The 24,694-nt window shown below is 33.7% G+C and overlaps 2 protein-coding genes across 7 annotated transcripts in view; both read left to right on the top strand.

Moving 5' to 3' along the window:
* The window catches only part of Ca-Ma2d (Ca[2+] channel Muscle-specific alpha2/delta subunit), a 28,767-nt gene extending 15,943 nt beyond the window's left edge, over nt 1–12,824 (top strand). Inside the window, exons 11-18 of the mRNA XM_085946390.1 lie at nt 1,066–1,226; nt 2,217–2,457; nt 4,257–4,521; nt 7,237–7,479; nt 8,463–8,589; nt 9,111–9,366; nt 10,698–10,905; nt 12,308–12,824. Of these exons, the coding sequence (XP_085802516.1) occupies nt 1,066–1,226; nt 2,217–2,457; nt 4,257–4,521; nt 7,237–7,479; nt 8,463–8,589; nt 9,111–9,366; nt 10,698–10,905; nt 12,308–12,412 (1,606 nt within the window). The 3' untranslated portion in view covers nt 12,413–12,824. The remainder of the gene's footprint in view (nt 1–1,065; nt 1,227–2,216; nt 2,458–4,256; nt 4,522–7,236; nt 7,480–8,462; nt 8,590–9,110; nt 9,367–10,697; nt 10,906–12,307) is intronic.
* Nucleotides 12,825–15,910: 3,086 nt separating this feature from the next.
* Nucleotides 15,911–24,694, top strand: part of stj (voltage-dependent calcium channel subunit straightjacket) — a 44,356-nt gene continuing 35,572 nt past the window's right edge. For all 6 annotated transcript variants that reach the window (XM_085946816.1, XM_085946815.1, XM_085946814.1 and 3 more), the window contains exons 1-7: nt 15,911–16,149; nt 17,772–17,853; nt 20,411–20,786; nt 21,576–21,707; nt 22,314–22,573; nt 23,300–23,566; nt 24,258–24,440. In XM_085946816.1, coding sequence (XP_085802942.1) covers nt 16,049–16,149; nt 17,772–17,853; nt 20,411–20,786; nt 21,576–21,707; nt 22,314–22,573; nt 23,300–23,566; nt 24,258–24,440 — 1,401 coding nt within the window. In that variant the 5' untranslated portion in view covers nt 15,911–16,048. The remainder of the gene's footprint in view (nt 16,150–17,771; nt 17,854–20,410; nt 20,787–21,575; nt 21,708–22,313; nt 22,574–23,299; nt 23,567–24,257; nt 24,441–24,694) is intronic.

Raw genomic sequence — 24,694 nt, 5'->3', positions numbered from 1 at the left:
CCACATCGATATTCGTAATTTTGCCTTCCTAACTGATACGGAGCATGCGTCTGTACACGTGCATTTCGAAAACTTCAAGTTTTCTGAGCACTGTGTCCTAAAATTCAATTAATCAAGAGGAAGATACTACACGGTTAAAGGATTTTTTACGAATAACTAACCAGTTAACCAGTTTAAACCGTCAGTTATTATTGAGTAAATATATCTATTATTTGATGGGTGAAATATAGTATTTATTTGGTACTGAATATTGAAGAAAAATATATAACTTCCAAAAGCTAAATGATAATATCTATATCATTTATTATTATATATACTTTCAATTGTATTTCGTTTCATAGTATTACAGTTTATTATTACATTTCCACCAATCCATATAATATATATTTTCCGAAGGTAAATGGGCTTATTTTTTGAGTAAGTGCACAGGGATGTAAACCAAGTTAAGTTGATAGGGTTTGATGATATTCCATTTGCATTTAAAAAAGGTTTTATTAGTTATCACCATGCTAAATTAATTCTAAACAATATTTATCATTATCAGTTAATTGTAAGGTAGTAAACGTCGTAGGTGCCAGGTTCGAATCCTGGGTGTGGCAAGTACACATATTGTTTTTCAATTTGTGTATGAGTCAGATTATGGACTTAATAGGTTGAGCAAGTGGTTGACACCCATTTCTCGTAAAAACAAAATCTGTTAATACAAACTTCTATTCTGTGGAGACTTGGAGGCCCATAATATGATCTTATTAGGATCGGACATGGTCAGAAGAAACAAATTCAAGTGGGCAATATTATATGTTTTATAATACCACACTGTTTAACTTATTAAACAATTCTAATTTTTTTTAATTTTGCCCAAAAGTCTACTAAGAATTTAGTCAGTTAACTTAGTACAATTATTCGGTTTAATGTTATTTAAGAAACGTTGGTCACCCGCTTTCGAAATCGGTTTTGATGCTTTAGTTGTACCTGTGAATGTCCATGGTTATTTAAATTTAGTACTACTTTAAGGGTAGTTACATAATATTTATTAAGTTGGTATAATTGTGTGGGTTTCTGCAGGGTATATTGCAAGTACCACTACTTGGAAGGTCACGAATTTAATAATTCCGAAGCTGAACTGCTGCACTTTCTTCGCAAGATGGAAGAACCTGACTGGAAGTGGTCACAGCAATATGAAGAAGCAGAAAGTGCTAATGCAGCGGATGATGATGAACCTCAGTGTAAGCAAGTGTATTCAACTTAATATAGTTGTAATAAACATAAAAAAAAACGAAATAATATGCTCTAACGTTAGGTAAAGTCGACAGCAATATTTTGTCCAATGCTACACGATCAAAAAATCAAAATTATTAGAGTAATAAATTCAATATATTAAAAATGGATTGATTATATAACAATAGTTCTAATACATTACCTACTCGCTAATCAATTTAATTATGGTGACTGAATTATTAAATTAATTATAATAAAACAAAATATACAGAACTCGTACTTATTTATTGCGAATTCCGATCGTAGTGTCAGATATTGATTACATTTTAAATGCAATGTGTAGGCCGTTTGAGTAAATGATTACAATTTTATAAATAAGTAACACTTAAATAAACTAAATTAATGATAACGAAATATTTAATTGAAAATTTTTATTTATTGCAACCAAATTCGGCATTATATTAAAAGTATAAGCTATTACTAGCACTACAATCGGTCACTTTTGCACCGTAGTCAGGCTATATATGGCCTTATTCGCGGTTGTAATCATTATGTTGGAAGCATACAGCCCGCCCAATTAGTGTTGTGGTCAGACCGTGGTATGAAACTGTAAACATCGATGGTAGTGCTTATACTATGAATGCAATATGGTAAACTGTTTGTAAAAAATGATGATCGTTGGAAATTGCAATAAATTGTAATAATTTCAACGAAATATGCAATCTAAAACAGGTTACCGCATTGCCTTCACTATAACTAATACTATTATTGTAATTCGAAATTCACTGCCATGGCCTGAATATAGTCGGCCTTGATCATAACCAAAAACTTAGTAATAAACATAATAATTATGTAGGTTAATTGCAGTCGTGTCGTACGTGTAATTGTATAATTTATTGACACGTGGAAAAAAACTCATCAGATGCTTGAAAACCCATACATTTTAATTGCGTTTCTTCAGGTATAATGTGCTAATTATTTTGACTATTTTTTGTCAGTGAACTGTGGCCGTAAAACCTTAGATGATGATGCATATTATTGCAATAAGGAACTCGTCCAACTGCTAGTGTTTGATGCTAAGGTGTCTGATCCATCCTACAATACTTGGACGTTCAAGGATAAGGCCGAAGAGGACCTCTTCATCAAGTACAACGCTTCTCTGAGATTTGCGGCTACCATGAGCGGACTGACGCGTTGGCAATTTGTCTTTGGGGAAGATATCAACAACACCGATTCCAAGTATTTTCTTCTCTCTCTTCAGATAAAACTATAATAACAAACAAATATTTTAAACGCGTACACGTTAACCTCCGTATCGAACGTGTAGATCCACATCTAAGTGGTGGAACTGTGTAAATCTTGTGTAATAATTGCTCTGATTGCCCGAAACTAACCATGAAAGTGGGTTGACGGCTGTCAAAATTTTAAAGAAATCCGAATTTCGATTTGTACTATAGTATGTCCGTACTGTTGAAATCCGCATTTATTGGAGCGGCTGTCGGGCCCATCGGTCCGTCCGACTTGGTTGCTACTAAGGCCAACTATCTTGCTTTTTAAAAAATTGCGGTTTCTTACTGCGGGCGTGAAGATCTCTTCACATAATTTTTGCTGTCCGTATGATCAGCTTCGTTTTCTTTGCGATATATACAACGTAACTTCTTTTTCTTTTCGTAATTTCCATGTGCTTTTCTCTCACTGGCACTTTGCATTAAAGTTAACTCATTAAACTCAGTCAGAGCTCACTTTGAGCGTAGCAACCTTGGGCATCTTCTCCCAGGACACTCTCAGTCCAATTGTTTCAGATGCTTCACATCACCAATTATTGTAGGGTTCCGCGATACGCTCGATTAAGAACGAGTGTGATGCGGGGCGCGTATTGGTGGAGGGTGCTTAACTTCAATGTTATAATTAAATTCAGCTGTTTTATAGTTGGTGAGATATCGTCACTTTCACCTCACCTTTCAAAAAGAGCTTGGTCATCAAGTATCAGCAAATTTAGCATTTATTATAAAACATATTTTTCGAGCACAGTACGACCATAAAACCATATGACAATGAAAATCTTGGCCCCCACAAGGGAGGGGGGGGGCTGAAGGGGCTCTAGCCTGGAAGCCCTGGCTTAAGGGGGGGCCGGCCTGACGAATTGACTACCCAAGTGAGACAAACATACATCACAAAATTGCACTAATAGTAAAAACTGCGGCGCTATTTCACTAAAGCATAATTAAAAAATAAAATAATGTGCATGTGCGATTATATATATACGTACAATTTTTGATTATTGTTTATCAATATTCGATAACTCCATATTTCAAGTGGGTGTATTAATAAATACAAAAAAACGCTAAAAATACCCTAATTTTTACCTCGAACACTATTCGGAATACACAACTGTAGATAGTCACACTGCCTTTAAATGTAGGTAGGGGGGCCGCTTCAAGATGTGGGGGGCATGATTATAATAACTAATATATAAACGATGTACACACAGATATATAAGCATATGGAAACCTCTACCAGTAAGTGGGTAAAACTTCTGAATTCTAAATTCACGCCTAAAACGTGGATTATAAATTATTAATAATCAGTGTTATAAAATATAATTATACTTAGTAATAATCAGCCAGTTTACTCTTTTTCCACATGGTTATTAGGGATTAAAGGAACCAAGTCTTCATTTTTATTATAGCCATCTTGAAATATCTATATTATCAATATCCCGGCATCTAAAGCACTCCGTATCATAATATTGAAATGTCAATATATATTTTTAGAGTCAGATAATACAAATAATCCCAGATCTATTTATCGACAAATTGACATTTAACTAGTATACCATTTAGAAAATATTATGTGGGTATAGATAATGATGGGTGCATAATATATTTTATTCTAAAATGTGTTATTCTAAGATATGTCAAATTATGTACGTTTAATAAACGATTCCATATTATATTTTTTTTTGTAGGAATTAATTATTGTATTTAATAAAAACTAACTTTATTGATTATTAATATTTGACAAACTATACGTTGTAGAGAATTCGGCGACTATCATAAGGAAGCCATAGACGAATCGTGGTACAAAAGCGCCGTGATGCAGCACCATGTCGAACCGGAATCATTCGTCTTCTCTGTGGAGTACAAGGCGGGTGCAAAGAATCCTGCGGATGTAGTGGTCACAGCCAGTTATGCTGTCTTCCCGACAGACGGCGGTCTGCAGGCACCAGCGGCTGTTCTAGGCTACCAAATCTCACATCATCGGATGCTGGAGAATTTCATGAATATCACTTCTACCAAGGAGGTGAGGTAAACTGTTATAGTATATGGGTATAACAGCATAATACAGAGATAACAAACCCTTTTGTACAAGTGTATTTTAGGAGATCTGGTTGTAAAAAGACGAGACCGTAGTATGAGCTGACTAGGAGTTGAGATGAACGTCGGATTGATGGTTGCTGCGATGAATGGAGGAGCGAGTTTTATTGCAGCGTCAACAGTCGGTACAAGAGTTATAGGCCATCCATGGGCTGAAACCGTATGCGGTTTCGAACCGTGTACCATAATAATCTTATCTTTTCTGTTCATGGAAATATATTTTCACAAAGTATATTATAAGTATCTGATTGTACCCGTTTATACCATATAGTTACACTTACAAATTTAGTGAAAATATATTTTCATGAACAAAAATCATAAGTTTAGTATGGCACACGGATCTAAACCGCGTACGGTTTCAGTCCATGAATGGCCTCTTATGTTACTGTGTCGAAGCCCGGTGGAAGGGATGCTGTGCGGAGTGATACATATACTGAGATTTGACTGACACAAAGATTACTGATCTGACCGAGCTTAGGTTTGATACTAAAATTAAACCATCAACTATGACTCGCTATTTATATACTTACATGAATATTCGATAAATTGCGAGTCATTGTTGATATAGTTTGCAATTGGGAAATCTGCTGGCCTCTGCATTATTGTAACTTCGAGCGTTTCGATGAGCTAGCCTGAGGCAGTCGAACCCCATCGAAGAATGTTACGCGTGTGGAATATTTTGACTGTAGATGGGACGAATAGGTATGCGATAATTAAATGACTTGTTCATTTTTAAATTATCGAAATAAAGGACAGGGTCATTGACCGCTACAGTGTAAAATAACATAAATCATGACATATAAAAAATTATGTCAATAGTTGCATGTTAGATAAATAAAATGAACTTTCCTCTCTTGTAACATAACAATGGCCCGTCAGTCACTTAGTGATACGCGTGTCACAGGTTCGCTATCCCTGAACATATAATATATACGTATAAACACACACACATATTATATCGTCATTGTTCTGGCAGAAGACACTAATTCGAAAAAATTACATATTGAGTTAGTTATACCAAAATGTTCCTTATTTCAAACTTTACCGTCTGGAAACCTTCTTAATAAATAAACAGTCTTTATTATAAAGTCCTGGTACCGCTTTATGATTTGCCTACTGCCACTATGCATGGGTTTTATAGACTATGAGAAGGCGTTTGATTCGATAAAGAAATGTTCAATACTCTACGCACTCAGAAAACAAGGAATCCCTGGACGCTATATAAATATTTTCAATAATATATACAGTAGCGCAACAGCATCTGTAAATCTCCATAAACCATCGCGCAGATTTCCTATCAGCAAAGGAGTCCGACAAGGTGATACAATCTCACCTAAACTATTTACAGCTACCCTTGAAGACTTATTCAGGCAACTTGACTGGAATGACAAAGGGATCCCCATAAATGGAGAATACCTGAGTCATCTGCGCTTTGCCGATGACATAGTAATTTTCTCGCAAGACTCAGAAGACCTCCAAAGCAGAATGCAGGAACTCGCTGAAGTAAGCAACAAAGTAGGTTTGAAAATAAATGTAACAAAGACGAAAGTCATGTTCAACTGCTTTGCAGGCCAAAAAGAGATCCTCATCAATGGCACTCAGCTCGAACAGGTGAAAAGCTACATCTATCTGGGACAACAAGTATCTATAGATGGATGTATATTTGATGAAATTGTTCGCAGAGTAAAGCTAGGCTGGAGTGCTTTTGGCCGCCTGAATAATGTCTTCAAAAGTGACCTTCCACTGTGCCTAAAGCGCAAAGTGTTCAACCAGTGTGTGCTTCCCGTGATGACATATGCGTGTGAAACATGGACCCTAAGTAAAAGAGAGATCCAGAAACTTAGAGTAGCACAACGTGGTATGGAGAGGTGCATGCTGGGCATAACGCGAAAGGACAAAAAGAGGAATGAGTGGATAAGGAAGCAGACAAGGGTTTGCGATGTAATAGAGTTTATTAAAAGCCTTAAATGGAGATGGGCTGGACACATAGCTCGAAGAAGAGACAATCGTTGGACAAATCTAGTCATCCAGTGGTATCCAAGAAGTACAAAACGTCCACAAGGTAGACCTAGAGGCCGCTGGATCGATGAAATGATAAAGTTCTGCGGAAGTACGTGGCAACGCAATGCACAGGACCGAGAGAAGTGGAAGCAACTTGAAGAGGCCTTCATCCAGCAGTGGATAGATTCAGGCTGATGATGATGATGATGATTATAAAGTCATCCTTTTTATGATTACTTAATAAACTCAAATGATAGACCATTTCAAACATTTTAACAACTTCAAAGTCAAATTACTCAAAACTAGTATTCTCCAGTTAGTGTGTTCTGCCAGAACAGAGACGATATATCCTCGTTTTTCAAAACAAAACATGCTGGTAAAACAAATATTTAAGATTATAAGACTGATGCAAACCAGCAAGTTTCTTAAAGGTTGCGTGTATGTAAAAATAACATAATAATGTGATAAACAAAGAGAAACAAGTGGTTGAATTACATTCCATTGCATTTACACCAAATGGATCCATCAACGTATCTGAGATATTATTATTAATATGTAACATAACACTGAATCGAACTTACAGGCGTTCTTGAATCTATTTAAAATGGTCGATTACTTTTGTCTTCTAATTATTTTTCAGTGTGACGGGTGTTTAAAGTCGTGCAGTTCGGATGAACAAGATTGTTATGTATTGGACAGCTCTGGCTACATCATTCTATCTGAGACTCACAATGATACCGGAAAGTTCTTTGGAGAAATCGAAGGACCTGTCATGGAGCGAATGGTGAAGGCTGATATTTTTCAAAAAGTTACCATATTTGATCTGCAAGGCGTTTGCTTTAAGCAGGTTATACAAAATAGTGCTGGCAGTATTTTATTCACGGTAAGATATGTTTGATATGTCCGCTCTATAAATGAAGCTTAGGAATACCTCCAAGAGTTTCTTCTGTATTTTTTATTGAAATAAGAAGCTGGACCAATAAAAAGCCCACGCGCCATTCGGATTACTCAGAATCAGAAAAAGTAAATCTCGAGAATTATTTTCCCGTATTTTTAAGAATTCTCATTTCCCGAGAAATCATCAATCTCGAGAATTAGAGAAATCATTAGTAGGTCATAAAAATAGAATTTGAAATAGAGAGAGAAAGCTGCCGATTTTGATCTGAAATGGAAACTCTCAAGTAAAGCCCAGAAAATTAAATTTTATGCTGAATATTTTTGGTGATTGGTGCCACGGTTCCACCAAAACTATCGCAATTTAACCGCAGGACATCTCGTATTCAGGTCTCGTATTAGATACGATATTGGCCATCTGGATGAGTTTGATATGAAATAATGATTTCTATAGACCAGAGACTACCAACTTTTTTGTACCATAGAGCACATTTTAAAATATCGGTAGGGCGGCGGGTATCATGCATTTTTTCAAAGAAAATTTATAGTTGGACCTAGGTAATAAATAATACACAAACATAATTTTAAAATATAAAAATATTTTTTTACATTCTGTAAAATGAATACACGTCGTGGTTACTTCATGTATACATACAAAATAAACGTTATATTAAAATTATAATAACAAGCTCAAAGTCAGTGTGATCTTTGGCATTGCATTCTATTGGCCAGTGCCTCATAATTGAGAGTATGATGATATTCCTGTTAGTAAAAAAATATCGGTGAGTCGAGATCTATATTTTGATTTTATTAAATTCATGTTTGAAAACAATGATTCGCAAAGGTAATATTATGTCAATATGTATATTAAGTATGTGCATGATATGCACATATAAATATGTCGGTATGCTAATTCGTATATTGTTTTTAAGATTTCTTAACAAAAAAATACAAATTGGTATTTGTTTCCAGCCTTTTAAGCTTGCTGCATTCGGAATACAGTGGGTGGTTGGTCAGTTGGCTTGGCTCCTCGTTCGCAGTGGTATTCCTTTTATTTGGGATTCTCCTCTCGTTAATTCACTGTCCATTGATGATAATGGTAGGTAAATTTTGTTACTACGTTTATTTAAAAAAAAAATGATAGATAAATAGTACCTATATGATTTTTTTGGACTTCGGGATGAAACCCCGCTTCTGGCATATTCAAATATTATGTTTCAATGAGTATTTTGATTCAGAGAGTTAACCCAATAGGTTGAGTGAGTGGCCAACAGCCATATCTCGTAAAAAATAAAAAGAAACTCCTTCGAAAAAAAGAAAAATCGGCATTATATTAATACAAAAAAACACATACATGCAAATAAACTCACTCCCATGTCAGGCGTTAAAAGAAATTATCCCTGTTTGTATTGTCTAAAAAATAATTAAAGGTGATAAATCAATAAAATCCTTTAAATTAAATGTAATTCGTGGAGTAATATTGCCAAAACACAGTAAAGAACCACGTATTTTTTGTCATTAGTTGAGATATCTACACAGTTTTTATACATATCGATCTCATATTTATATATTTATGTTCTTTCACTTATTATGTTGTGTATATACGTTCCATGCTTTTAGATTACTACGACGATTATGACGACGGTCCTGAAGGAATGGGTGGTGAATTTGCGATTCCAAAGCCAACAATGCCGCCTCGTAAAATGCGCAAAGGACTTGACTTGGAAGAAGAAGAGTTCTTTAGCAAGCCTAAAGAAATTGTCTGGGTGACTGACAACTATCCCTGCGACAGGCGGGGGGACCTCTTCGTTCTTCAACAGCAGAAGTTAATAACTGGAGATGACTTCCATGCGAGTGGACCGACGAATTGTTCCAGGTAAGGTTATATTCTTCAATAATAATCACTGGAATGAAGAGCAAATGAAGCCAATAAATATTAAAGTATAATAGCTACTTATATCTATAAAGGTTTTACGGTTTTATTAATTATCTGTCAGGAATGTTTTCGAGCTACCGGTGTGCATTCTTGTTTACATTACGTATCTCCAGTTCATCATTTGAGCAATTTGCAAGCTACATTTTCTCTTATATTATCATAATCTTATGACTTTACCTCAGATTAACCTTGTCTTGGAATTATAAAAAATTTAATTTAGAACAATATCAAAGAACAAATAGTTATAATATATTCAAAAACATCGCAGTAGACGTTTTGATATTGCGACGGTGGAAGGCTTATATTATTATTATGTAATTATGAACTAGAGCTTCTGATATATCGAATTTTCTCATTTCTCCATAAAAAGAATATTTTTATTTTCTCGAAAATTCGAGATTGGTGTTTTGATGTGTATGTGTAGAGATTATTATAAAATTACCTTTTCTTGCCGACTTTTTTTATATGTTTAGCTTTCCTGTATTTTTTCTATTAAGAATCAACGGGTACCAGTCAAGAACTTTTTTTTGGCTTTCCAGCCAAAAAAAATCATCTAGAAATTTAAGAAATTCCGTTTAGAATCGACCCGAGAGCTTTTTTTGCTTTTCTAAAAACATGTTTTTACAGTCGAATTTTTAAAATTCCGGTTGCGATCGTCAGTTTTACTAACAATAATTATTTATCAAGAATCTCATCGATGATCTTGAAATTTCGAAAAATTAATTTCTCGAGAATTCTCGAGAATTCTCCAGACAAGATTTATAGATCACAACCTGTAGCAGGGATCTACTTTAAATAGTGGCTTCACTTGATTTAACATGTAAAATCGGCAACACGGGCCGGTCCGTCTCGCTCATTTAATTTCGGGAAAGGTTCTAAAAGTGAAATTACTATTTTTATTTCCGCTGTGTTGGCAACAAAAAAATCGCTAATTTGGCCAGTTCATGATAATATATTATAATGTAAGATAAAATAAAATAAAATTAATAATGACGTATTTTATTATGTAAATATTTCTCTATGCGTACACATTATAATATTCTTTTTATCAATTGTTATAAAACGCAAAAAAAACTAACGCGCATAATAGTTACCAGTTTTTTAGAGACAATCAGTTATTGTACCTACTTATTTTGATATTATTGTTCTTTCATCTTTCATGCGCCCTTTTTGGGTGTTATAATAATATAATCCACTCCCAAGTAAATTAGATTATTCACATATCATAATATTTCAATGAATTCACCAAAAATCCGTCTTCGTTATCCTAGGCCGTTTTTCGTGAAGAGAATCCCTTACAGCAACCTGGTGATGGTAGTGGTAAATTCGATGTATCCATCATGCTACACACGTCTGCACGCGGGAGCACGTCCCGTGGTATACGAACCTGATGACACCATGACTCCTCCTTGTCACAAATTGGATCTGGCTGGACTGCCGCGAAGGCGCCTTGAAGGCTGCTACACAGATCATCCTCGTGTAAGTTGTTTCAATAAAATAATACAATATACTTGGTTATAAAATATATTATATAGGTACTATTTCATTTCACAGTTATATTGCGTCCAAGAATAAGAACATAAGAACAATTCCAAAATAAAATTATAAATATTATGTAAGTATATAATAATATTATGTTATTAGGGAGAAATGATAAAATCAGTATGGCTTTTAATAATTGGTGCAGCCCACGTCTAAAATATTTTCTTCACCACTGTGATATCCCTGTGATATACCACATCACCGCTAAAGTGATAAATACTATCAATTTTAGGGTAGGTTTGTATCAAAGTATTAGCACTTATTGTAACAATTACAATAAGTTGGTTGTAATTGTTGCAATAAGTGCTATATATTATAACAGCACCTCTCTTGGCTGTGATAACATTTAGAGCGAGATTGACAGTTTTGGCTGATTAGACGGCTAACTTATTGTAATAATTATAATACCTCAATAAAAATATGTAATAAATACTATCACTTTATCACTTTAGCGATCGATAGTCGCCTTGTGTATAGAATAAGCCCGATGGTCTAGGTAAATTGGGTGCAAAAATATAGTGATTGCATTAGGAGGCTAGTATCTTTTCAATTCCGGGATTAAGCAGAAAAATCTAAATTATAGATAATAAATATAAAATAATGTGAGAGAAACTTTATATTTTGTGAAACTTTTTAATTGATAATTTTGTTCGAACGCGAGAGTTTTATCTGTTCTCGTAAATTACCGAAAATTAGGAAACTAAATGAATTTATCTGAAATTCCCATATATTTTAATGTATAATCTAACTATCATTTCATTAAATTATAAAGACATGTTTTTATTTAAAAAAAAAAAAAATGCAATCCTCGAAATCCGTGATTTGAACATTTTTAATCCTGAGATTTCTAGATTATATTTGATCAAAATCTCGGTATTGAGAACCCCAAACAATGTTACTGCACACAATAATAAATGTGTCGCTAGATTTCAAAATCAGCCAAGTCCACCTTTAGGTATTTTTGACTTTTTTGTGAATTGTTGAAGAACTACTACTTTCTAACATTTCTGTATTATCGAAATGTATCGAACTTATTAATTTTAAATATTTTATAATCGAAATAATATAAACTTTCACTCTTGTGACTATGTACTTGAGAAAACAAAAAGGTATTTTTCTCCTATTCATCCATTATGGACTTGGCTGATTTTGAAATCTAGCGACACAAATGATAACGACAGTAAAAAACATTTCATTGAAATTATTTGCTATTTTAACGGAAACGTGCGAAAATGAAAAAAAAATATCGGAAAATTTAATTTAAACCGGCGCCGTTGTAGGTTTCATTAGTTTGACATATTATGTATAGTAACGATTGTGTTTTCATTTGTTCCCACAGGAACATGAAGTGGAAGCTTGTGGGCGGTCTGGTGGACTTCAGCTTTCGATTTTTGTCCTGGCGCTTTGCTGGTTCTTTCTGGCAGCCAAAAAACTCATTGTGTGATGTGAAAATAAGTAGTGATTCCTACGAAGTAAAATTGTGCTATCTGTGTTTTTGGTGACATGACGCAATGTTAATTCAGACAAAACGTGGGATGTTAACGATGTTATTAGATACATTTATGTAATTACATCTCTTATCATTGCACTACAGAGAAATCTATGTAAATTGGTGCAACGGAAAATATTGAATACAATTTTTAAAACCTACCTTATCATTTATTAATCAACTGTGAAAGAATTTTCATCTTAGAAAACATTACAATAAATAGGTATTCAATAAACTATTTTTTTTATTCAAGGAATATAGCTTAATTGTTAAAGCACTTTGGCGCGAATCCAGTGGATACGGGTTCATGTCCCGTCGGGCGTCGTATATTTTTTTCAAAGATCTTTTCTTTCGTTTATCACTGTAGAAAGTAAAAATGGTGTTACAAGTTAGATGCTATTACATAGGTACATCAAAAATTACCTGTATTTGCCTTTTTTGGATATGTACTGCATTTATATCCAATGACTTTATCACGTAGGTATGGCTAAATTTTCATCCAAAGATTAAGAAAGTTAGAATTTATGAATAATTATGTAAGCCAGTGAACATATTTTTTTTACACTTATGTACATACATAAACTTGTGCTGAAAGTGCATACAGTCATTATGAATGAGTATAAAATGTGAATAAATCGAAAAATCATTTTATAGAATAGAAATATAATCTATTATATTATATTATATTACGTAGGCTAAAAAAATGTTTCTCTGGGCACAAATTCAGTGAAAATTTTATAAATAAAATAAATACCTGCATGTTATCTAGATAATCATAAAATTTGTTGATTGCATTGGAAACATGCCATGTACTAGAGTTTAAGATGTATGTACCGTACCTACTTGGACAAGTGAGAGATACAATATATAATAAGTGACGTATGTTCTTGGATGTGTAAGTGTTTGGTTTTAAAAATATAATTTATAGATAGCTCCTTTAGAGCATTATACATGGATAGATTTTTTGGCGGCAATACTATTGTCGTTAAAAAATTACCTAAACTAACTTCTTGCATATTCTTATACTATACATGAACGTTATGACTGTCGTAACAGTTAAGTGTCTAATAAGTACCTAATAAGGTGTTTGAGAGAAGGTCTTAAATAATTATATCGGTACCCACCTGCCATTTTTAAAACAATTTAATCGCTGTTAACTTGTTGTAACACCAACAATAACGTATACCTAATCCGATTTAAACTGAAGCATTTAATGTAAAAATAATTAACTAAGTATGTTATTACTGTATAATTTAGTGTATATACATACATGTATGTACGGTATACAGAGTTTTTAAAAGAATGCGTATTGTAATAATAAATAAAATAAAATAAATAATGACGTTGTAAAACTATTAATTATATACCATTTAAGAAAAAAATATTCTTAAGTACCTACCTATTAATAAAAATATAATTTTATTATTAGAAAATGTAAAATGTTTATAAAATGTTATTAAAAATATGTAAACACACATCATTTATATGTTTTTTTTTTGTTGACAGTACTCAGCACTATAGAATTATGTAATGTATAAAAGAATATACCAACTTATGATTAATCTATGCATCTGACGCAATTCATTAGGTATCATTGAAATCTGATGGAAGAAAATATCATAGGTACCTATTATTATATTTTATAGTTGGTACCTAACCTATACTAGGTATTTACAAGGTTCACTAGTAAGGTCACTTTATTTAAGTGTGTATCCATGACTATAAACCACCATGGAGTTAATGTGAATAACGTTTTTTGATCATCCGAATTAATACTAATTACAACATTGATAATTATTTAATGAGAAATATTGTATACTTGGTATTATGCAACTTTGCCGCATAAACGATAATGTTATCGTTTGAATACAATCGATTGGTTGTCTCTACAGCTGAATGCTGGAGCGCTGGCTCTCAATCGTTATCGAGTATGAACCGCCTACGGAAAAGTATGAAGTGGAAACAAAAAAACATATTTTTTATAAATCTATGAACTATTATTAAATAAATATATTTTCGTTAGAGATGTCATGTCATATTCTAGTGTTAAGTATTCGACCCATACATTGAAAGAAACAAATTCAATTCAATAAAAACATTTTTGTTATAAGAGTGTGGTAGGTCTATCGGGCGGCGAATGCGTGCTACGTCGCGTAGAGCTGTTGCGTAGACGCATCTAAACACACCAATGGAAACATGACATAATTTTAAATACACATCTACCCAAATTTAAGATATTAAATAGAATTATTTTTTTATAAGTGAACAAGTTTTACATTGAAAATTCAGGGCTCGAAATGGACCGGAACGCACCGGAGCGCCGTTCCGGTTCATAAAAACCCCAAAATTATCGCACTACCTCGTGGATATATTAATTTGACTGTCTGAGCTAGATATGTCATTTATAATAAAAAATCTTACACACTTATTTTTATAAAATTCATATACAATTAGATAACAATGTTAATATTTTCGTAAAATTATCGAGCGCTCCGGTTCGTAAAATTTTCCATTTCGGGCGCTGTGAAAATGTATGCTTATGTTTACGGAGAATCTGCGTATCTATTCTTATACACAAGACTGCTTTCGGCCCGCTACGGCAGCTATCTAGGGTAGGAAAGTATCGAAGTGTAACCATTACACTAAGTTAGCCGTCTAAACTGTCAAAACTGACTATCTCGCTCTGAAATTTATCACAGCCAAGGGAGGTGTTGTTAAAACATAGCACTTATTGTAAAAATTACAACTAACGAATTGTAATTGTTACAATAAGTGCTCATATTTTGATACTTTCCTACACTAGATAGCTGCTGTAGTAGCCGAAAGCAGTCTTGTGTATTGAATAGATGCGCTGGAGAAAAAAAATCAACTCAAAAGTTGTAGTGTATCAGCATAGATACCTATCTAAGTCAACACTTTTTTATTCATGTTATCATTGTAATCATTTAAAAACCAGTGATATAGTTTTAGAATAGGTACCTATGGCTATAATTATTTGAGCTCATGGCCTTTAAATTGGCAGACATCCGAAGCCTGAAAAATAAATCAATCCGTGAAGGGAAAACTATTTTTCCAGATTACTACGAAGTAAAATCACCAATACCTGTTGAATATCAATGATGTTCACACCATCTAATTTAATGTCAAAAGAGTCCTCAGTGTAAAATTTATTACATTTTCATTTGTGTATTAGCTTAAAATATATTCTTTTGGGCACCATGGACCTATAAAGTTAAATGCGACCCTGAATATATCTATACTTGTAATTCATTTGTTACTTTGATTGTTATCATGCTAAATTTTGATTTTTACAAACATTTTTTTTATCTCTAAAATAATAGAGGGTCTCTCCCTGGATAAGGTTGGATATCCTTGCTAGAGGGTGACTAAACTTAACATAGCACGCATGCGTCGATACCGATCATGCGCACTTAACATACTTGCGCAGAAGTATTTGACAGCGGCAATCCTCATCCTGGGGAGAGATATTTGTCATCTATTGTCATTTAGAATAGGCAATATTGCTTCAATGCCTAGGTCCGTGAATGTAACGCGTTAATTCACGAATAATGGTGTTTTAGAGAAGTGAATATGGAATGGCGATTATGTAGTGTATTGTTTTCGCTGACGTTAGTCACGATTCTTCCCATAACTTCAACCTATGACCAGGAGGAGACGATCAAGTTTGGCCTGTAAGTAGAAATTTACTCTCGAATACTTTCACCTATTGACCTATTAATTGAGCACAAGAGTACTAATGCACTTAAACTTTCGGTAGATATTACCATATTCTCACTGTCCCAGTGTTCGAAGTAAACTAATCGGTTAACTTTTGGAAACATTTTGAAAAAACTTTAACTGAAAAGCTGTCGCGATAGACTATAAAGCTTTTGCCACGTAATGACGTGGATTTAACGTGTTTATTAAAATATGTCAACGTGCTTTGTAAGAATAAAACTTATATGTATTCATAAAGTATTGTTTTATCAAGTTAGGTAGTTGCCTATTAAAATAAACTTCTGCCTAAATTACAAATACAAAATTTATTATTAATAACAAGTCTCTTTGTTTTGTTTGCATCACGATTGGCTATTGTTCATAGGTATTATCTATGTATTATACTGGCAGCAAAAAAAATTCTGAAACTATTACATACTTTCATAAAGGGCATTTTACTCGGCAGAATTTTTAGTAAATAATATTGTGATGCACGTAAATAAAAAAAAATACCTAAGTAATGTTACCACGATTCCCATATTAGATTTATCGAAATCTTTTTTAGATGCCTACCTATCTACACGGGAGAAAATCAAAATGAGATACCTAGGTTTTTAATTATTATATTTTGTGTTTTGTGTTCTACCTAATTTGCTTTATCAATGTAAGTTTACTGAAAGTACCAAAGAATCTAATAAGAATCTGATTGGTTTATTAGTGGTATTTTTTTTAAAGCTTTGTAGAATTGGCTTTTTAGAAATAAGGTAAGGCGCTGGCCTTCCACCCGAGAGTTCTGGGTTCGATTCCCGGTCATGACAAAAACATTTATGTGTTTTTCTCAAAGCCTGGGTGTTTGTGATTGTTCAAAATTACTAACAACCACCTTGTACGAAAAAGCAAGGACATGGTTACTAATAATTCAAAAAAAAAAAAAAAAATCTAAAATCGAAAACGATTATTTTACTAATTTAATAACACCTTTTAATATTATTTTCTATAGTTACTCTTATAAGAATCGTTCAGAACATATTTAGTGTGAGGATAAAAATGATAATACCTACCTACTATTATGTTAATGTTGGTGATGAATGATTAAATTAAAAAATACTCGATATCGTATGGTGTCTTAAAATATAAAGACTTTTTTGTCTACTAAATCATAACTGATATCAGTTTATTATCGTTAATTAGTGCTGGGACAATTATTATTCATTGGAATTATTGTTTTTTTTTTAATAATCATACTTTTATTTACAATAAAATGCATGAAATACAGCGACTTGCGTATAAAGTAGGTACGTCGTATTCTAATTTTATGATACCTACGTACGTATTGAATTTTAAGTGAGAAGCCGTATTATAAAATCATAGTGTGATCAATGTGATCATCTTTACAAAAAAAATACCTACTCTACATAGACTTTTTTAAGTTTTTAACATTCCATTTGATTTAATTGTTGCTTAACGTTATTACTAAAAGTTAACGTAACTATTAACAAATAGATTCTATTATGAACATAATAATAGTATTCTTCATTCGTTTATTGTAAAAAAAAATATTGCATGGATGTTCATTTGAATAAAATACATTTTCCAGAGTCCATGCGTGGGCAGAAAAACTTGGAGCTGAATTATGGCATTTTGGAGAATATATCACCAGGAGGAAAGAAGTTCAAGACGTAAGTATTTTCCATTATAACGTTCATGTACTTATATAATGAATTGATCCCTTCTTCTAACAGTCTAAACATTTTTTATTTACACTTTACATAGAAGTATAAATAAATTAAGTACGCACCTAATAATCCAGAAATTTAGACAAAAAAATCTACATAGAGAAACAATAATTATATCTTTTTTAGTCGAATTTCGTCTTCGTATTCAGTTGTGTAAAGACGAATCTCTACTAAATGCATATCTTCAATTAAAATAATAGTATGTATGTACATATTATTATGTTAATACTGGTATAGCATCCACACATAGATACCAGTACCCGGACAATTTTACGTCTGGATAGATTCACGAGATTATTGATAAAAATATTACCTAGGTACTCACTGTGATATTGAAGAAAATTAGTAATCAACATGACATTGCGAAACAATAATTTATTGTGTATTTACCATTATTTTTCATGACAAATAATATTTTTTTAATTGAGTAGGCTAGAAGCAAGCGGGCTTCTCTTCATTTTTGAAATGTAGGTAGGTACAGCAGGCGCTCTTTCTGTAATATTTAAATCAGGGCTTCGAACAGTTTTTTTCCGTTTTGGTTTCGTTCCGGTTCAATTAAAAGTATATACATTGGTTCGGTTCGGACAATTTCGACGGCTAACTTATTGTAACAATTATGATACCTTAATACATCAATATGATAACCTACCCTCGATAGCCGCCAATAGCAACCTTGTGTATAGAATAGATACGTAGAACTGTTTGTAAAAGTGCCGGAGTGCGTTTGGAAAAAAGGCCGAGGTCACCACACACCACTGGTAATAGGATACCCATTCGCTGCGTCCAACGCAACTGGTGCGTTGCCCATCAGGTGGTCAGTATATATAATTAGCATGTTATTTAAATGTGATTATTAAATAGTAATTAAAAGGTCCGTAGCGAATGGGTTAATTTATGTTATTTTAATTGATAGTATATGCATGTAATATACCTACATATATTGTAATTCCGTACGTTAGTAATCGCATAAAATTATGCGAAAACTATAGAGGCGATTTCGGTGGTCGATGGCTTGAATGAAAGATGCGGGTTCTAAGAAGAATGCAAAAATAATTTTTTGAACTATAGATAAGCGAGCGAGCAAAGCCGAGACCTCTAGATTGGAGCGAATTTTCCAAAAAGCCATTAGTCCGAATATAATATCTATCATCCTAGGGTCAATGTTAATTTCGTGAACTATGACGTGTACTAATGACAGAACTTATTGAAAACACTAGGTGTTTATCTCACTATAATATTATCAACCATTCAAATATTTATATAGATGAAAACATTATCCTTTCCATGAAATTCAACTTCAAATGTTTTATTATTCTTTTTGGTTCCTGTATTTGCCGCGCTGTCGAAAATGCCGCTTATAAACAGAGCACAACCTGCCTACCCCCTAGGGACACCACTGCTTCTTTCTTATGCCATGTATAAATACAAGAGCTGGTGTTTGGTACTCTCCAGACACTGACTGTGAAAACTTACTTATATGCGTATATTTTAACTACCTAAAATCTTGAATCCAAAAGGTGATGAGCCCAAAGGACGTAAGGGTAGTGATAGTATTAAATACGTGGATACCCGTGTTGCTGACAGTTTTAAAGGTCTCCTTTCCACATAGTGTTAAAATGCAGCAATCTGTTTTAGGATTTTTTTACACTTTGATGATTTTATATAATCACGTGAAAAATGCTTACTTTCTGACGAACTGACCGCCTTGTCAAATGGAAAACACCACAACGCAAGGGACATTTTGGTCAAAATTAGTGTTATTTATGGGGATAGATCAGGGTTGAGGAACCAGCAGTCCTGAAGCCCATAAGTGTGGCGTTTTGCAGTGACGTCCCTAGACAAAATGCCGCCCCTAGGCAGTGCCAAAATGCCGCCACATTTTTTATACAGTACCTACTTTTTATCACCTTTCATGACGCCGATATCTAAGAAGTGTGTTGTATGGATACATTACTAACAAGATTTATATACCACTAAATCTAATTTAAATGTCATCTTTGATTCAATAGACAATATTGCGAGTCTACGGTTTCAGATAGGTACATTTAAAAATACACTTGACAACTTCCAAAACTCTCGAGTGACTGGTAAATATGTACATTTGGATAAATTTTCAATTAGGTATGCACGTGTCATTGCTGTTCACCAAGAATGTGACGTCCAAGAACAACGGAAGTAAACTAGACATCGCGAACCCGACAAAACAAATAAAGTCCTGTTAAAACTCAGTGAGCTGAATTTTTTAATGGAAAGATATTTCCGTTATCACTAAGTTTAGGTAGCTATTTCTATATATACATAATGATTCTCCTCGATTTGCCGCCCTTGGAGAAGAATGGCAAATATTTGCCGGCCATTGATGACACCGCATACATTCGCCTTGTTTGGTCTAATGTGAAGAAGAGCATTAAGTATAGGTATTATCAATTGGTCTCCGGTAAAGTAAAAAATCTTCACTACACCATTTCGGTGCAATAATCTCGTTATTCAATATTTTTAGAGCTTCAAGACTGCCCAGATAGAGCTACGCGATGGCAAAAAGCTGGTGGAGCAGATGGCGTCAGACATCCACAACATGATGCAACTGAAAGTGAGCGCCGTGGAGAGGATTATGGACGCAGCGGAGAACATGGCTGTCAGTCAGCAGTTCGAGATTGTCTCTGAGAAGTTTGATTACTATAACAGCAAGTTGATTGAAAACCCGTGGCCTGCGGGGAAGCCGACAACCACTGCTGAGCCTGAAATGGTAGGGGAGAATGACCCCAAGCCACCTATCATCAGAGAGGTTGAGCTGACTCCGAATCCACGCTTTAGAAATATTCCTGTCAATACCAGTTTCAGCAGTGTACACATACCAACCAATGTATATGATTGGTGTAAGTATTTCACGTAGAAACATAATGTAATTTTATCTCCCTTTAAATAAAATTTAAAAAACATATGTTTTCAGTTAGGGAACATTCAAAACTGGTAGTGGCTATGCTTCAATTTTTGGGCTATCTGTAAAAAATTATCAACCCCCTTCTATTATACTTGCCATATAACAAACGTCAATAAAAAAAAATATCATTGTTCAATACATGTAATCTTTTCTGAAAGACCTACTAAAGTCAATTTCTTTTGTCCTACATTATTTGAACTATTTCTTAGTAGTTGTATTACAATACCTTCTCAGAATTTCTCTATGCTTATACTAAGATAGCCTGAATATATAAATACTCAAGTTTTAAGAACATAATAATAATATGTATCTGCAATGTCACTTAAATGTCAATATATTCTATAAAAATGTATAACTACTATTATAAAATGATAACCAATTTTAAACATAGGCAGTCCTCTGCGATGAATATGTAGTGTTGCACACATATAAGTAGAATACCCTACATTTTTACGACACAGTGTCGTAGAGCTGTGACTAACAGATAGATGATCTTGAGAATGTTGAGGAGCTCAAACATGCTCTGGAATAAGGAAATACAGAAGACCTCGGTAAGATTGAAAAGTTTTTAAAGGAAATTGGAGAAAGGGCTTCGACAACATAGCCTCGCCCAGAGGAGAAGATGCGATATGACAGTGAAGCAAAGCCCACAAAACTTTGTTAATAGCATGGTCAGTCCTCTTTATAACACCTTTGCTTTATGATCTTTTCCATAATTTTCCAGCTCCAGAAGTGATAAAAGCCATCAAATGGTCAGAAAACCTAGATTCCATTTTCCTGAATAATTATCGTGGGGATCCTTCATTGTCCTGGCAGTACTTTGGTAGTTCAACAGGGTTTATGAGACACTTTCCAGGTTTGAAATAAGCTATGACTACTTAAATGAACATATTATATAAAAATGCTGATGAAAAAATATATTTTATAAATCATATTCAACAATCGCACGTGCTATTTGCCACGTTTTTATTAGTTAGTATTCTTGTTTGTCCAGTACAAATTTTTTCTTGTTTGTCCAAGATTTGTATTGGACGATTGAAGATTTTCCCGACTAGCTAGACATTTAAAACTTTTAGAATATATCAGAACACGACGACAATGTATTCTTTTAATACTTTTAGCCATCTTTAAGCAGAATTGAATTCATTTTCAGTTAATTCTGTTTTGTATGAAAGTTATTTCGGAAAAAATTCGTAAAAAGTAAAATACTATTATTGGTTGCTAAGGGGGTCCTAGCAACTAAATTATTAATATATACGTGCGTTACTATGGAAATCAATATGAAATGTCAAAATGACATTTCAGTATTCTATATTTATTCAGTATTTCTATCAAGTACAAAAAAAGTATTTATAGAATTGTCAATTCTATATGATTCAACAGAAAATTTAAAAATGTGGTATTTAAAAAGTTCTTTTTATCTTGTAATTATTTCAAATAAACTATTTAATTATTATTGCAGCGATGAACTGGAAAGAAGAGCCAGTGGACCTCTTTGACTGCCGCACCCGTTCATGGTATATAGAAGCAGCCACCAGTCCAAAGGACGTGGTAGTCCTGGTAGACGGATCCGGTTCAATGACTGGACAGAGAAAAGATATTGCCCGCCATGTTGTTTCAAATATTCTCGACACGCTTGGAAACAATGACTTTGTCAACATTTTCACGTTTAATGATAACGTTACGGAAGTGGTGCCCTGTTTTACAGACACCCTCGTTCAGGTTAATATCTTTCAAATATTTATTATGCCTAATGGATTTGTTCTGAAAAAGAAGAAAAACTATCATAGACATAGTCTTTACATAATATGAAAATTATGCTAAGAATGTTTCCCATTAGCATAAGTCTATTTGCATTGCAAGTTCATTTGTAGGAATATTATGCATCTGCCAGTAACTTTGTAAAACGCCTTATGTGTTTCAAACTTAATTTTTTTTTGTACAAAGAATTTAGATGAACAATCACCAAAAATCTGAAATACCAGTGTGTAAGTAAAACCTTTTGAATGTGTTTTCTAAGGGAGTGGTCCTGAACGTCTTTATTGTCACATTGACACATTGAAGATATGCTTGAATTAAATTAAAAAATCAACTTGTCTCTTGTAGTTTTGTTTGTTTTTTAAAGTGCAAGACCTGATTGGATCTAAATGGTCCAATCGGTCCAAGGAAAAAGAAGACAAGTCGAATCAACATGTTTGACTTCGTAAATTTTACAGAGAAACATTGAAATTCACATACAAAGTTGTCCAAAACTCAATCTTCTTCTGAGTCTTTTGATAAGTAGTGATATTAAGACTTATCTCTCTTTTCATTTTGTACTGAGAATTTGTTCCAGTAATCATCTTTAAGAGCCTTTTATTTTCTTGAACATAATTCTCATGATACTCAGGAATTCTTGATATTTTGTTAGAAAGTTTTAATAATTTTCAATAAAATAATATTTTTCAGGCAAATTTGGCTAACGTGAGAGAACTGAAGCTTGGTATGGAAAGCATTGACACAATAGGAATAGCAAACTTCTCTGCGGCACTAACAAGAGCTTTCCAGTTGCTGGAGTCTTATCGGGATGAGAGAGAGGGGGCCCGCTGTAATCAAGCCATTATGCTGGTCTCCGATGGGGTTCCCTACAACTTTAAAGAGATATTTGAAGTATACAACTGGCAGGAGAGGCCTTTTATGCCAGTCAGAGTATTCACATATCTTATCGGAAGAGAAGTAAGTAACAAACCCTTGAAAATATATATATTTATTATGTTTCACTTATTATCAACTTACAAATTAATGAAGGATAGAGTGACGTGAAGTTGTCAAATTAGATATGATATCGGTCACTGTTCTATAATAGTCATTGATTCGATTATTTCATCAATACATTTGACACTCTATAATACTCTATAACTATATACCGCTAGGGCGAACTTTGCTCTATCGTCTGTTATCCGGAACAGTTCAGTGGAGCTGTACTCATGTAAACACCAATCACGGGGTTGTTAAACCAAAAAAATGCACCAGCATACTCTGCTATGTTTACCATTAATCTTTCCTTGGATAATGAGTTGGGCAATGCTGTGCTTTTGTCCTCTCATAATCTGTCCGAAGTAATGTGGCAGTGATGCTTCGCAGAACTGCATAATCCTTTTTTATTATTTTGTGGATGTCAACAGTTGTTCTCCCTGTCAGCCCACGGAAATTTGAGGATACGTCATATAGCCACACCTTGAAAGCCTTAACACTCTGTGGCATCTCATGGTTTGGTGACCATATTTCCATGACGCACCAAAGGATTGGGAGAACATAACAGCTAACCATACACATTCTCAGGTCTCAATTATTGTTAAGAAGGCGTATTATTGTTACAATCACGTGCTTTTAAAAATATACTGATATTCTTTTATGATTGTTTTAGGCAACAGATGTGCGAGAGATAAAATGGATGGCGTGTGCGAACAGGGGATACTATGTTCAACTGAGTACATTGGCGGAGGTCCGCGAACAAGTCTTGCAGTACATCCCCGTTATGGCCCGGCCATTGGTGCTTTGGGGTGATCGTCACCCTGTTATTTGGACTCCTGTGTATGCTGATGTTACGGTAGGACCAAGGGCCATTCTGTTATGATGGCTATTTAGACTGACCTGAGTTATTTGAGTCTATATACCAGTATGAATATAGGTTTGCTTCCAGTAATTATTCTTGAAAAAACAATTGAAATACAAAAATGCTTAATATACGTATTAGGTACATTGTTTTTATATTGTTGTTCATGTTTCATTTTAACTGTTTTCTATAGGAATTTATGGATTTGTGGTGGCTGAAATAAATAAACAGTGGGTGAACTATTTTAC

Source organism: Rhyacophila brunnea, unplaced genomic scaffold, assembly GCF_057557595.1.
Source record: "Rhyacophila brunnea isolate RB1 unplaced genomic scaffold, BYU_Rbru_1.0 scaffold_2, whole genome shotgun sequence".
NCBI lineage: Eukaryota > Metazoa > Arthropoda > Insecta > Trichoptera > Rhyacophilidae > Rhyacophila > Rhyacophila brunnea.
Note: the sequence above shows the minus strand (reverse complement) of the source record. Positions and strands in the feature narration are given on the sequence as shown.